Source organism: Neopelma chrysocephalum, unplaced genomic scaffold, assembly GCF_003984885.1.
Source record: "Neopelma chrysocephalum unplaced genomic scaffold, ASM398488v2 Primary Assembly neopelma1_24, whole genome shotgun sequence".
NCBI lineage: Eukaryota > Metazoa > Chordata > Aves > Passeriformes > Pipridae > Neopelma > Neopelma chrysocephalum.
In genome coordinates this window covers 6,603,150-6,619,184 of record NW_020897693.1, presented here as the reverse complement: position 1 = coordinate 6,619,184, position 16,035 = coordinate 6,603,150, and the positions used below count along the sequence as shown (strand labels likewise).

The following is a 16,035-nucleotide window of genomic DNA, read 5'->3' as shown; positions in this document are numbered from 1 at the left end:
TTTATGTCATATTGTTTAGCAGAAAGATAAAGTTAACTACTAATGACTAACCTAGATAACCTAAAATCAGCCGATCTGTTCCATAAAATACATGCTTGCCATAATGCTTTTCACTGCAATATAAAATACACTAGAAAAAACTGAAATTATTACCAGGGAATATTACATAGTTATCAGTATTGATAATGTTTCCCAGATTAAAAAAAAAAAAAATCTTTACATGAATTTCTTATACATGCTCTACTTAGCAACAGGAATATGATTTAAACTGAAAATTCTTCTAATTTTGTCCAAACAATTTTTCTTAATAGACTCTGAATGTATTTGCACAATTGCAATGCATTCAAAATAGTGACCTACTGTCAGGTAAGTTGTCAATGATTTAAAACAGGAATGGGTGCTTGACAAAGAGTGGGCCAGCCTTCCAGAACAAAAGAGATGGCGTTCTTTCTCTGGAAGTGTCACTAATGTAAATCATCTTTTAAGTTGGCACATATCACAAGAACCCTTAAAACAATCCCTGTGAATGAAAATGAAGACAAATCACAACATAAATGATGCAAAGCCATTTTTCAGGAATTTAGGAGAGTCCAAAAGTATTTGTGCTCTCTTTTGCATTCAACTGGTGAAATTCAGTGGATTGGCTATTTTATTTTTAAGAGATAAACTATTAAAATCATCTTATGCTGGGAACAGCTGGGCTTTCTGTTTTCTTTCCTTTTATGTTTTTTTTTTTTAAGACCATTGGCAAGAACAATCTGTGGGCTCTTGGATTGAATAGCTGACCCAGGTTGAGTTACTGGTGCAGTACAATTGCACAGTCCGTCTCTGCAGCCCGAGCTCCCTGCAGCATTTGCAGAACCTTGCATACGTGTTGATGTTGTAGTTGTAAATGCTTGCAGAAGGGCACTTCCCGTCACATGAAACAATGTTCACCTGGTAACAAACATGACGAATAATAAGCAAACTGAAGCAGCTAGTTAGGAGTTCTCAAGGAAGTCCAAAAACATAAGGCATCCCAAATCCAATGGCAAAGCAATGAAAAATTTGGAGGTATTTCCTCTAGCCCCTTATGAAATCCCACTACATCTGAAAATAAGCCCTGAAGTACATTGCCCAGATAGGTCTCAATTTTTATCTTACTGATATCAATGATGACTTTTCTGTCCATTTCAGTAACAGGTTTTGGCTATTAACAGACACAAAGAAACAATTCTGGTTTTGAATTTTAAAGTATTCATAACAACCTTGGCTTGAACATAGCACCAAATGTTCTGTCTCCAACTCCCTGCAGTATTCATTTCAGTGATACACTGATGCAGTGTTGCTGTACTGGTATCAGTAAGGAGGAATAAAAGAACCAACCCTTTGGAAAGCCAAGAGGAATTACTACTAATGACACCAAATCTGTAATACAGACTGTAAGAGAAATAGAAACGGAATAATTTTTTCATATTTAATAGTTAAGATTAGTGTTTCTGTTCAATGAGACACTGAGACTAAATCTCCTGGCTGCTCAACAGCTTACTCTACAAAATGTACTCTCAGAGTCATTTTAGAGGTTACAGCTGTTTCCCTACACTCTTTTATTACAGCTTTTCCAGGCGCTCTTACACATCTCACATGAGACGTCTGTCTGCACCCTTGCTGCTGCTCACAGTCTTACTGCCCAGCAGGACATTGCTGGTGTCCTTCAACAGTAAATCCTTCGATAGTGCCTCATTCTTCCTTCACATTTTACAGTATGTTCATGCTGCTGTCTAAAAAAAGCTTTCAGGACCCAAGATTCCTTTCTTCATGAAGTTGGCAATTAAATACTTTCCCCAGGCAGATGGAAAATTACACACATCTGCAGCCATTTTAACTGTAGAATACCAGTGGCAAGATTCAGTTATATTGAAGTTAATTTGCATATAATAATTGCATTATAGGGTGAAATCAGACTTTGGATTTGCACTAAATCAACATGCACCTAGATGCATACAAAAGCAGAAGTAACAGCCTCCTTTTTATTATTTGAGAAGATGATTGCTGAGAATGTAGGGAAACATTAAAACAGCTCTATGAAACAGAAATCTCTGTCTCTGTGACAGAGATGAAGACAATAGCCTTGTGGAATTTGAGTTCCTTTTTTCCTCCATTTTATTTCTCGTATTTTTTCCCTTCTATGAAAAGAAATTGTGATAGTTATCTACTTACTGGTGTGTTACTCCTGCAGTCGTTCTTGCGGATAGTCATCCTAACAGTCACCTTCTTACAGAATTTTCCATCTTCCTTACCTGCAAAATGGTCATAGATCAAAAAATATCAGCTCAAAATTCTAAACATTTCAGAGACAAGAACATTTCTGAACATTTTACTGGGTCAAGAGACACAAAGAAGAAGATACCCATTAGATATATATTGAATCACTCTTAAAACCATTCTATTTCATGCATTAAGGTATCCATCTCATTATATCTTTAATAACAATTATAAAAGGTTCGTTCTTCATTCAGAATTTTTTAAGAGTAAGTCCACTGTGTTCAAAAAATTTTGCAAAACTGATCTCACTGCTGTGAGAAGACCTGTTAATAAGGCATGAAGTGCATTTTCTATTAAATACCTGCAACAAACTTTAATAGCAGCAATTGCATTCCAGTGGTATAAACAAACTTTAAAATTAATACCCAACAGCAGAATCTAATGAAGAACAGGGCTTCAGGGGGCTTTACCTTTGGTTTTATTATGTTTTTATTAAATAAAAGAACACCAGTGAACAAATGAAATTTTTTATTTGCATTTCCATTAACGTTATTTCCACAATTTTTCTCATAGAAGTATTTACAAAGTACATGAATAAAACAAAAAAGATAACAAGAAATCACAGAATTAAATACGGAGTTAAGCTTCATTGAAGAAGGGAATCCTGAATATTTGAAGAAAGACAAAGATGTTCAGTACAAAGTTCAGTTGTAAGAGATCAGGAAGCACAGTATCTTCTTAGGATGACCCTCTCTATGCTGGAGAAACCACATCATACTGCAGATCTGTAGGAGAAAGGAACAGCTCATTTTAATATAACAGCTTCCACTGTTTCACATCAGATTTTATGCATCTTGATGCAGTCCCCCATGACTCTCCACTTACAGAGATGTGTTTTCTTTCAGTCAAGAAACCCAAGGATGTTGACAAAAGGTGAATACTGTTAGCTCCAGAAAAGCAAGGGCAATAAAGGATTCATCAGTTTGACCAGTACTGAACTGGGACACAGTTTTATCACATCTTTATGAGCAGTATCCAGTTCCCTGCTCTAATCACTGTCAAACCCATAATACTGCTTCTCAAAGAGAAACAATTTTTTGTTCTTTTTTTTTTTTTGGTTGGTTGGTGGTTTTGTTGTCTTTTTTTTTTTTTTCTTAAATTATCTAAGCCTCTTACTGTTTCTAGACACAATAGAGTTTTCTAGAATATGAGAGAAACTACATCAGTAAATCTTCTTGGAAACAAATAAAAACCTGCAAACATAAATGGTTGGCTACTGCTTGGCTGCTGTTGAATTATATTTGCTTAGTGAAAAAGTAAATTGAGAAACAAAGAAAAAATAAATTGTTCTTGAAAATAAAAAACTCACCGTTATTTCATGTTTTTCACAGTTCTTTTCACGGTTCTGTCTTCTTTTACATTATACATGGTTTAGGGTGGAGAATTCAGTGCAGCTGTGACTATGACTTCACCCAGGCTACAGTGAAAGTACATCATATCCCATAAAAAATAAATATATAATGTATTTCCATGCATGTACATTAATGTCCAGTGGCTTTTTATGAGCTTTGCAACACAATATACTTTTCCATGAACAACCTTACAAAACATGAGAGCGTTTTATACTTGTTTTATTATAGATTTTTTTTCACTGTCCGTATGGTTGAAAATCCTTGCTTGGTTTTTGGGTTGACTCATAGCACTGTTGTCACTTAAAGTGACACCAGTATGAAAGAGAAATATAGATTTCAGTTTAGTAGTCCTAGAGTCAGAAGCGTAATTTAATGTAGGATGTGTCACTCAGTAACGTACAGAATTAGAGTCAACATAATTTCTCTGAGAGAAATATAGAGTTGTTTTCACAAAATAAGTGCCAAAACAAATGCATTCATAATGTGTCACAATTCAAAGAATTAACATGCTCTATGAAAAAGAACAAAGATAATCTCCAATTTTCATGGAGCCAACACTGTATTGCTATTTTCAGTATACTGTCCTAACTATGGATGGGAAAGAAATTATTTGCTTCTACTGTATATGGCACAAAGCAAACCTGAATGATATATCACCTGCAAAAATGCTGCTTACAAAGTAAAGCTTTAACAAGCAAAGCTATTATTCTCTATGTTCTACAGCACTGTAAACATGATAGAATTAGTTTACTTTTTCAAACACAGCAATTTTACACATGCAGCAAGCTAAAGACTACGCAAGTGCTTACTACCAACAGTACATTGTTGGCTAACAACAATGCACCGCCCACACAGTGCACAATGAAAAACAAATCAAAACAAAAATGTGAGCCACTCTGAACCATGAGCAGTTACACTACACTGCAGCTTTTGGCATTATTGGGTAATGTGAGGTCTGATGATCCTAGCAGGGAGTACATTGTTGGAAATCAACAATGATGCTGTTTGGGTTGGTCCTACCTATTTGAGGAAAATGTACCTGTGTGACAGCCAGCATAGGCTGTAGGAGTGACTGGGCTAACAGGGAATGGGAGGAACACTGACACTGAAGAACCTGGTAAGAATATTACACATTGAACAGAGCACATGTTACAGAGGATTACCTATAGTATGAAAACATTTGGGAATTACGAGATTTTGGCATATTTGAAAACAGAATTCAACTTTAAAATGTTTGTATACTGCAGGATCACAGAATGGCTGAGGTTGGAAGGGACATCTGGTTCCTCCTTGCTTAAGCAGGGTTCATTTTGCCAGCAGCTCAGGACCATGTCCAGGCATTACTTGCATTGCTAAGCCTCATGTGAAAACCAGGAAGATCTGATCTACATTGGTATAACTTAGCCAGTCTGCTATCCTGAATTTAATGTGCCCTTTGGGGCTACAACAAAGAAATAGTATAATTTCCTCTCAGCAGCATTTGCAATACCTCTCCAGGTTTTGATGGAACTCCTGGGTCTTAATTTTCAAATAGCAATTAAAACTGAAAACAAAAATCACAATTGTTTCTAATGGTAAAGTACTTCAGAAGAAAACAAAAAAACCCCAATAATCCTTCTCATAAAATGTCTCAACACAACTACAACTGACAGCTCTCATGACAGTAGATTTGTCTGGAGTCAGAATGAACTTACATGACTCATAGAATTACTGTGTTGTCTACCAACAGGTATGAAATCAAAACTCTAGGAATCTACCTGTAAATGCGTCTCAAAAGTCACTGGGTTTTTCAAGGGTATAATTTTACTTTGTTATGCATGCCACAGATCAATAATTTAATAATTAAGGAGGTGATTATGATGTTTCTCTAAGCATAGTAGCAAGATCTTCTGCCCTGCTGAAAAGTAGCTTAATGGATGTTTAACTGTCTTACTAAATCTTTCAGAAGTGGCTTATTTGCCTGCCAGGGCATTGAAGGGTAATGTCAGATAAAAACTGATGTCAGAGAGCCTATGGAGAATCAGTCATGGAACTAGGAAAAGTGCTTGAAACACAGGTCCACCAGAGTGAAAAAACATGAAGAGATATTACCATTCCCTTACAGTGGGAGCATAACAAACTCCCCAGATAAATCTTTCACAGTTTCAATCAAGTTTTTAGTACCAAACGTAATACAGATGAATCACACCAAAAGGTACCTCCCTGTTGGCAACATATATCCAGATCTGGTAGTCATGACTGTGCAAGTTCCATCCCACCCAGCAAGAAATACCTGCACTTTTCTCCATCTTTCTCCCACACTTTTAGGTCACTATTTCGGTCACTTAAGCAGATTGAGTCAGAATTTTGCATGTTTTTAAAGATAGCATGATACTGCCCAGTATAAAAATCTCCTTTCAATTGCTTTTAACAGTGTTAGCTTCAAGTATTTGAGTTTAAATTAATCTGGTTAGGTGTCTCCCTCAGGTTAAGTTCTTCACTAAATCAACCAAAACGTTTCAGCTGTGTACCACTGTGCTAAGAAAATAAAATGTACCTAACTCCCTATTTCTATGAAGAAATAGTATATTTGGAACCTATTCCTTAGAGAATTTTTACTCTGTTTTGGTTTTTTTTTTTCCCAGAGAATCTTTATTAGCTCTCACAGATGTCCAAACCATATACTAGTAATCAGGTAAGGGGGGATCCTTTTAATAATTGTAAAATCTTTTAAAAGGTACTGCCTGAAGGTTTCTGAATTATGTCTACTAATTTCTATATTACAATCTGTTTATTATTTACAAAATTAACTTATAAACTACTTGGATCAATCTTCATTTTTACCAAATATGAAGATATTTATGTAGATGAAGCATGTTTTAAGTTGCCTTCTAAAACACAGTACCTTTTATTATACTAAATGCAGTAACTAATATTTTGAGGAGTTTTACATGAGAATTACAAAATAAAGGGCATGAATTTTAGTGACTTGGCCAGCCAGAATCACTGTCAGTGGAGTAGTAGCATCAATGGTAAAGTATTTTCTTTTGATTTAACTCCACTAGTTTCAGTGTTATTCACATGAGTAAAACTGGGAAAAGCACAGCCTTTGAGATCAGTGAATCAAGTGGAAAGAATCCACCTTATTTCTAACATAACAACAAATTAGAGAGACTTGTGAGGCAGGCAGTATCATTAATCACTTACATGTTTTGCAGCATCCTTCTAAGAATGGCACAACGTAGCCTCCAACCTGACCAAGAGAGAAATAAAGGGGAAAAAAACCTTGATTTTTTCAAACATTCATTCCCATATATCTCAACTATTAGAAATATCTTCCAGATAAAGCTCTACATCATTATTCAGGCAAATGCAGCATTCTGGTGAATGGACGAAGGTATGGCTGTAAATGATCTGACTTTACTGTTTTCGCACAGGCAGCTTTCACAAATGCCACCACACATCACCAGCTATCAAAATAGCTCCCCCATTTGGAAAGGGAGTGACTGTGTTAAGTCTGACTCCATCACGTGTTAATAGAGTAAAACCCTGACCTCTTGTAGAGGGTATACTGACAATCCCAAAAACCTGAATCTGACTTCAGAGCAGGAAGAAATCTCATCTGAATGGGAAGCCACTGACTTCCCATAGTGGAGATTCATGTCTTAATGCTGAGCAATAAGCAGTCCCCAGAATACTGTGGGAAGAATACCTACAGCTATATTAAAAGCTTTCTCAGGATTACATTGAAGGAGAGTTCAATTTTTGACATCCAACTCAGTATCTAAAGCCATGCTAATCTCTCTCTCCACCGTAACTTTTTAGTTTGCCTAGAACAGCAAAAAGCCTTTCATCAGCTATGTAACAGACTCTCTGCAGAACCAACCCATTGTTATCTGCAAGGAAGAACTACAGCCACCCAGTTCCTTCAGGACTCTTCCCTGCTTCTGTGACATCGTTCATCAAGGAAAGTCTTCCCATCCACATGTAAATGTAGAATTACAGAGGGCGAGATCACTCCCTGTCTACATTTCCTGGCACTTAATCTAATCTCATTTTGCAAATTCAAATAGAACTTTTCTTCTTGCTCCAAAACTAGTCCATAAAACTTTATGTGTCAGTACTTAAAAATTGTTCCTGATATTCAGACAATCTTTCCCTTTCCTCTATGTTTTTGACCATTGTGCTGAATCAAATCAGTTTGATACTGGATCCGTTTTCATACACAGAAAATCAGTTAGAAAGGACACATCCACCTCAGAAAAGCATCCAAGTTCACACAGCTGTATGAAGACTAGTTTGACATTACAAGCCTCTATTAAAAAAATAAAAATAAATGAATTCTGAGAATAAGAAGACGTGACTCCAGCTGCGTAACTGGGAAGACTGGTGGCACATTATATGTGTATGGTTATAACTTTTTACCTTTAAATGGCCAGGCAAAAATGCAGGCATTGCGAGAATATATAATTTCTCCCTTCTTGAGGTAAAAAACATTTATTGTTAGTGTTAATCTTTTCACACCAACATAAACCACAGCTGGAATGCAAACAATGTATTGTACACTGACCTTTACACATTCAGTTTCATTAAAGGGTGGGCAGCCAACTGCAGAGGAAACCAGAACTGGTCCTATTGCTGTGTTAGTGCATTCATATCTGATGCAGTTTGAAATCCAAACAGCACCAGGCTGTCAAAAATTGTAAAACAGAAATTTTACTGGGCAACTCAGCAAAAATAGTATTGCAAGTATGCATAAAACAGTTTCACTGAATGTGATCTTGCATGAATCAACAGTAATACAGCAAAATGCAATTCAGATGCATGTTAAAGTTCTGTTTAAGTAACAGATTTGAAAGTCCACCAAATACATAATGTTAAGCAGGTTCTAAAATAGTTGAGTTCATGATAATTCTCTGATATATATATAAAAATCCCTTACACTTTTATTGACAGCTGTATGGTTGACTCTCCAAGAAATTAATGTTGTGTACGCGCAAAACTACTCCTAGTATTTGGCCAAATAAAGCTCTTTTTTGCAAATTTTATATGGCAACATGCATACAGTATTTCAGAATTTTTTTTTGTTTAATTCTAAATATTTTGAGGGAATAAAACATGTATAAACTCACCTTAAAACTGGAAACTGTGCCATTGCTGAAAGTGTGGAGACAAGACAAGTTCTTGCAGCTACCACAGCAAGTTGTTAAATCTTTTGGAGGCTGATAGACTTGGTTCTGCCAAAATCAAATAGATTACTCCTTGTATGAGACTATTTTGCAACTCAACATTTTATTATTGTAACAGGCAGGGGGTTTTTTAGGTATCTGATTTTAGGGATATTTTTAAAATAACTTTCAAAACTGCATAGCTTACATTCATACACACTGTACATTCATGAAGCTTTCATGAAATACCTTTGTTCTCAACTGAAGTAAATGGGGAGAAGTTCCAACTGAGAGAATGAACTGGTCTATCTACCATTTTTCAAATGTAAGTGACAGCTTACTTCAACAACCACTGAAATTTTGACTTTTTACACATCTATATAATATTCCTATGGTAATGTATCATATTTTGTAAAAAGACAATGTAACATTTGCTTATTTTATAAAGCTGTTTTCACAACTTTTAGAATTCTTATTCTATTTATAGTTACCCTCTTCTCTACTCCTATTGAGCTAATGTCTGCCAGGAATTTGTACCAGTTTGCTCATAATGCAGCTGAAGTTCTGCAGGAGGCAGTATGCTATTAACCCAAGGAGGCAGTTTCTATACACATTAGTTTGTACAAGATGTACATAGGGGAGAAAACAGTGAAGGGAGTGAGACTTTTATAAACTTCTATTAGAAGTGTGGTAGCACATCATTAGAGGGAGATCTCCTGGTTACTCTTTCCCACTTGTTCCTGTGACTGTAATCTGCTCAACAAAACCCATCACAATATAATTAAGACCATCAGTTACAATAAACATGTCTAAATTTCTGAATTTCTTACAGCTTTGCACTTGACAGCACAGTCTATCGAAGATGTGTTTATTCGGTAGTATTTAGTGGAGGGATCAATCACATTTGTACAATAAGAAATGTGGCAAATGCCATCTGCACTGTGTTCCACGATTCTCTGTCCAGGAAGCAGCACACCTCTCTCATTACTCAGGCAAACTTTGTCTCTCACTAAAGGAAAACACAAACAACATGGTCAGGACAATCAGCTTGGTATGAAAACTCCATTAAAAATGTTTCAAATAATAAAGCTGGAATGGAAAAAGCTGCTCTACCTCATTAAGAATTATGGGTCACATGCTCAAACATGAATTGTTAATCGTCTAATGCTTCCCTATAATCACCAAATTATTTCAAATATAACCATGCATGAAATCTAAATAAGCACATAATATTCTATTACCTGCACCACCCCAATGACAGTGCAGGCTTCTTCAACTGTTTTGTTTCCTAAGACTACTTCAGGATAATGTCTATTTCTCCCCACTGATTACTGAGGGCATAGAGGATAATTAGGTCAGAAGTATATATCTTTATTGTAGAAATCTAAGCAAGGACAATCCCAACTCTCTTGGCCAACTGGGTGCCCCACAGGAATTATTTTTTCTCCAAGTTTTCTCAGACACTATTTGGCATGCTTTAAGATGAATTCACATGGTGCTGAATGCTATTCCTGATCTTGTGAAGTGTGTAAGCATGTCTACCAGCTCCTGAGTAGTCTCATAAGGATTCGTGGGACTTTTCTATATATGGACATTGTGTGTGTGTTCTAGTTTCTTGCTGGAGTCCTTGCTCCAGCTCAGGAAAATGCAGGCTGCTTAGCCAACACCACTCAACTATCCTAAAACTGTCTGCTATTTCCCTGCACAAACTTCTTGTTGCAGGAACTAACAGAATACAAGGACAGGCCACAATTAACCAAATATTTAGTGAGGGGTCCTATTTTCTTGCCTTTTCTTTCACTATTTCTGAATTCTGTCAGTTAATTCTTTTCTCCTTGGTGCCATGTTCAAAGTGAACACCTGATTCTTAATTTACCTTAGCACTTGAAAGGGTATTTCTTTGAATTAAATTGTTTTCTGACTTACCACATTTGTACTTCACACAGTTACAGATATTTTCTGTACTGTTCTGAAACTGTTCATCTATCTGAAGTTTCTGCCCCTAAGAGGACAAAAGTAGAAAAAAAAATGAAATGACAGTGTTTTCTTATCTGTATGATCTTTTTCTTTTAAACAACTTTTCTTCAGAACTTGGGTAGCAGTATCTCTTGCTCCTGGTCAACAATGAAATGCAATGGCCTGCCTTTGTACAAAAGTCTCCACACAGTGTGGATTGTATTGTTTCAGAGCATAACTTAATGGATGTAAACAGTATCACAATAGCACAGATGCACTTTTTAATTTTGCCTTTTATTGTTTCTATGTAGGCACAGTAAGATTTTTCTCCTATGTTTATGCAAGTTCTGATTCCTCATGCCCAAGTTTCTTCATCTAAGAAATGAAAGTACTAACAACAATCTCACCTTACAAACCATATTGAATTTTCTCTATTAAAAAAATGGGTACTCTTTCCAATTTCTTCCTAGGACTCAAAATTATAATTTTTATAAATTATTCCTGCAGTAATATTATTTTCTGGATACAACAGTGACAAGCAAAATCCAAGCACACCTAGTACTAACTGGGAATCTAGCCCAGGAATGCTAATAAGCACTTTTTTAATGCAGAAAATGAAATACAATGAAATACACAATGAAATACAGTTTAAAGGTTCTGCTTAGTCAGCAGTCTAAGAGCATGATAAATGTTAACATATTCACCACAACAAATGGTATTAACAAAACACTGATGCACTAAAGTATTTAGTTCTAACACTTTAAAATAAAAATTTTATCCTTGGGCGCACAAAGGCAGTTCCACTCTACTAATACTCTGGGGAAGGATATGGTAATAAACTCCAGAAATACCAATGCTGTACAATCATGTTATTCTACAAGGTATTCAAACTAAACTGGCTTCTTAAAAATGGATATATCTTATTATGAAGCAATTAAAAAAAAACCCCACAGAATGATGTGGCATTTCATATTTCACTGATAAAACTATTAGTAAGATGCTGATAAACAGATTTATTAAGAAATTAATAAAAGAATACTGACAAAGAAGATAAATTTCATACCAGTTTGCACTGAGGTTTGGGGATTGTTTCACATGCACACTCTAAAACAAAATACAATAACAGAAACAGTAGTTTAGCAAGTTATATGCCCTTTGTGTAAAACAGACCATCAGAGAGAACAGAAATTCCAGATTTAAAAGTCGTCACTGAAGAGGTTCTTGAAATATACCCACCTGGGGAGTTCAGAATTATGTTTGATGTCTATGCCATTCTGAAAACTAATAGCAGCTTCTCTGACCCCCTTTACTCACTACAACAATGACAGCAGAGTATCAACTGCAGTTCACCTGAACACATTAAAAAAATGATGGCCATTCTAGCTGCTGGCCTCCTTGCAGTGGTGACAATCATTACAATCAATATAAAGCAATTGAGAATTGTGTTTAAGGCATCATAAAGACGTATGATATATATGCTACAGTCGTAAACTGGTAAACTCCTGACCTGTGAACCTAACTTATTTTTCTGATAGACAGAAATAATTGACTAACTGTGGTGGGTTGACCCTGGCTAGATGCCAGGTGCCCACCAAAGCTGCCCTATCACTCCCCTTCTCAAATACACAGGGGAGAGAAAATATATCAAAAGGCTCATGGGTCAAGATAAGGGCAGGGAGAGACCACTCACCAAATACCATCATGGGCAAACCAGACTCACCTTGGGGAAATGAACTGAATTTATTACCAACTAAATCAGGATAGGACAATGATAAATAAACCTAGATTTTAAAAACACCTTCCCATCATCACTCCCTTCTTCCTGTGCTTAACTTAACTTCTAATTTTTTCTACCTCCTCCCTGCCTGCTGTGTAGGGAGATGAGGAATGGGGGTTGCAGTGATTTCACTACATATCGTCTCTGTCATTAGAGGGGAAGAACTCCTCACTTTCTTCCCCTGCTCCAGCATGGGGCCCCTCCCATGGGAGACAGTTCTCCATGAACTTCTCCAGTGAGAGTCCTTCCCACGGGCTGCAGTTCTTCACAAACTGCTCCAGCATGGGTCCCTTCCATGGGGTGCAGTCCTTCAGGAACAGGCTGCTCCAGTGTGGGTCCCTGATGGGGTCCACAAGTCCTGCCAGCAAACCTGCTCCAGCATGAACTCCTCTCTCCATGGGTCTACAGGTCCTGCCAGGAGCCTACTCCAGCACCGGCTGCCCATGGGGTCACAACCTCCTCAGGGATCCACCAGCTCCAGCATAGGGTCCTCCACAGGCTGCAGGTGGATCTGTGCATTCCCATGGGCCTGCATGGGCTACAGGGGCACAGCTGCCTCACCACCATGGTCTGGACCACGGGCTGCAGGGGAATCTCTGCTCCAGCACCTGGAACACCTCCTCCCCCTCCTTCTGCACTGACCTTGGTGCCTGCAGGACTGTTTCTATCACATATCTCTTTCTCTCACTCTTCTCTTTGGCTGCAGTTGCTGTCATGTAGCAACTTTTCCCCCTTCTTAAATACACCGTGCCAGAGGTGCTACCACCATCGCTGGTGGGCTCAGCCTTGGCCAGCAGTGGGTCCAGTTTGGAGCCAGCTGGCATTGGCTGTATTGGACATGGGGGAAGCTTTTGGCAGCTCCTCACAGAACCCACCTCTGAAGCCCCCACCCCCACCAAAACCTTGCCATGCAAACCCAATACAAACTCCTACAACATTTTCAAGATGATAAATCACCCAGTTTGGACCGCAAATTCTACAAGATGCTATTCAACCTTTTGAAGCAAGAAAAATCAAAACAGGCAGATTAGGAAGTTCTGTGCTGTGAAATGACTTTGCTACATCATTTGTCCATGAGCAGATCACAGCGGTATAGCTGGCTGAAACCAGACTCAAAACCAAGAGACCAAAGCTGTTTTCAATATCTTATTGTCTAAGGCAACAACAATGAAAATCAGTGACTTTACCACATGTCCGAAAGGGGCAGCACTTCTCTGGGCTCCACACTTCTACCAAAGACATGCCCAGCATACATCTGAATTCAGGACAACGATGTATTTCACAAACTAAAAATAAAGAAAAGAAAGTTCAATAAATGCAAGGTTGTCATGTTTTGATGAATAGAAATATGAATCAAGATATAATAAATTACTTATAATAAATACCTTTAGAAAACATCTTATTCAAAAAGACTTACAATAGAAATGTAATTTTTAGATATCAGGTGATGGTAGCACGGAGTACAAATACTCTAAGCAAATATTTAAATAGTTTTTAAATATCCTAAATTTGGGGCCTGAATTTACTCATTTTTCTCCATAATAGAGATATTCAGATGATGCTTTACACACAAAGTTTTAAAAGTAAAGATTATTTGTTCAGGACTAAAGATGATAGCATGCTTATATGCACAAGGAAAGCAGTATTTCCAATCCACAACTTCTGGCACTGAACCTCCACACTACAAAATTTGACATACTCTCTATTATTTAGAATATCAAAATCAAGTCAAAACTTACTACATTGGTACATAGGGCAACACCTGTCAGTAGTGTTACCATCCACAATAAGAACTTCTCCTTCTTGACATTTGGGTATTTGATCAGAGCAAGCCGCGCATGCTGAAAAAAACAATTATTTAAATCTAAAACATAGGAAGAAATTTTACTACTGCCTACAAAACATTCCCATAAGTTTATCACAGACCCATATGGAAGAGAACAGAGGTACTCTGCATTCATTCCTTATAGTCCCTATACAAGAGGTTAATTCACAGTGCAGCTTGCCTTTTCCTTTGTCCCCTCCTGTAAAGAATGAATACATTGTGACCAAACATGATTTTCCCTCCTTTTTTTGCTATGAAAAATTTTGCTAGGTTTTCTCTCCTACTAGCTCGCACTGTTGTTTTCTGGAATCTTTGATCCCAATTAAAGGGCATCTCCTGTGATCCCAGTGTTATCTTCCCACTTGAACACATATGAAAACCACAACATGTACTTTTCAACATGTACAGTATAAAGACTCATTATATCAAAAAAGAGTCAGAAGGATGCTCTGCAGACAGTGAGAAGAGCCAAACACAGCACATTGCTACCACATGATCAAAGTAATCCCCTGATTATTGTAAATAACAGAAATGTAATTCACTTTTTTATTAATGTCCAAATTTTTGCACATGGAAGTGCTAATCAAGGCAACTGGGCCTTTGAATCACAGATATCTGTGCAAAGATAAACTTAAAAAAACCTGATTATCACATTACTATGCAGAAGACAACTGTTTAGTAATATCGGGGCTCTTATACTAATGCCAAAAGTGCAATTTTATTATTGAATTAAGTCATTAAAGGTCAAAACCCAAAAGAACTTAATAACTTTGCATATTACTCTCATTTGGCATATTTATCATTGATTAAGATGGACCATGGCTGATACAGCAGAATATAGGGAGTAAAAGCAGTCTTCTTTCAGCCTTCTTTCAGACAAAATATTCATGCAGCTAATTCACACCCTGTACATGGACAGCCTCTCAAAAGCCCTGAATTCCTTCATTCCTCATCCGTGGACTCCACCACCACTCCTCTGCATAACCCATGAATACTATTCAGTTGCACAGAGGCGTTCTGTGACTTTTCATGGTTGTTGCCATTTCTTATGTTTTGTAAAATTAATGCCCATTGTTTTAACCACTTTCAAGCCTTACTAGGTCAGGAGAGCTAAAGGAGGTACAAGGAGCCTTAATTTGCAAGGTAATAATAAATAACATTGCATATGCAAAAACACACTTATAATGTCAACCAGTCAGGCTACTGTACCACATATATAGGAAATGCAGCAGGTATTCTCCACCCGAGCAGCAATTAGTGTTTGATCATCCTGGCAGCTTGGTATCTCCTCCATTGGTTCACATTTTTCTGGATCACATTCTGAAAAAAGTACAACAAATGTATTTCCTTATATGAAGCTCAGAATTCCTCCTTTGTTATGCTATATTCCTAAGACAGGCAGTGCAGAGCAGAGAGATACTACAAGCTGCTTCAGAAAAAAATTCTACCTTGTATCACAAGAGAGCAAAGACATTCTTGCCTTATCAGTAAACACAAGACTCCATCATATCTGCTCAAACTGAGGCACAGACCAACCCCAAGCTTTTAGACTAAAGCAAATTTTGTAAATGGCCATACTAGCAATGGTATCTACACTAACTACCTTTGTGCATCCAAGTTGATCTATTTAGTTTACTGAATGTCTTTTACAGGGTGGACTTTTTTACCTTTTGA

At 37.1% G+C, this 16,035-nt stretch overlaps 1 protein-coding gene across 1 annotated transcript in view; it reads right to left on the bottom strand.

The window, feature by feature from the left end:
• Window positions 1-648: 648 nt before the first annotated feature.
• OTOG (otogelin) overlaps window positions 649-16,035 on the bottom strand; it is a 100,457-nt gene continuing 85,070 nt past the window's right edge. The window contains exons 47-57 of the mRNA XM_027674206.1: window positions 15,571-15,681; window positions 14,276-14,377; window positions 13,724-13,822; window positions 11,823-11,863; window positions 10,730-10,805; window positions 9,634-9,812; window positions 8,768-8,872; window positions 8,206-8,325; window positions 6,843-6,888; window positions 2,200-2,279; window positions 649-936 (exon numbers count right to left, since the gene is read on the bottom strand). Of these exons, the coding sequence (XP_027530007.1) occupies window positions 736-936; window positions 2,200-2,279; window positions 6,843-6,888; window positions 8,206-8,325; window positions 8,768-8,872; window positions 9,634-9,812; window positions 10,730-10,805; window positions 11,823-11,863; window positions 13,724-13,822; window positions 14,276-14,377; window positions 15,571-15,681 (1,160 nt within the window). The 3' untranslated portion in view covers window positions 649-735. The remainder of the gene's footprint in view (window positions 937-2,199; window positions 2,280-6,842; window positions 6,889-8,205; window positions 8,326-8,767; window positions 8,873-9,633; window positions 9,813-10,729; window positions 10,806-11,822; window positions 11,864-13,723; window positions 13,823-14,275; window positions 14,378-15,570; window positions 15,682-16,035) is intronic.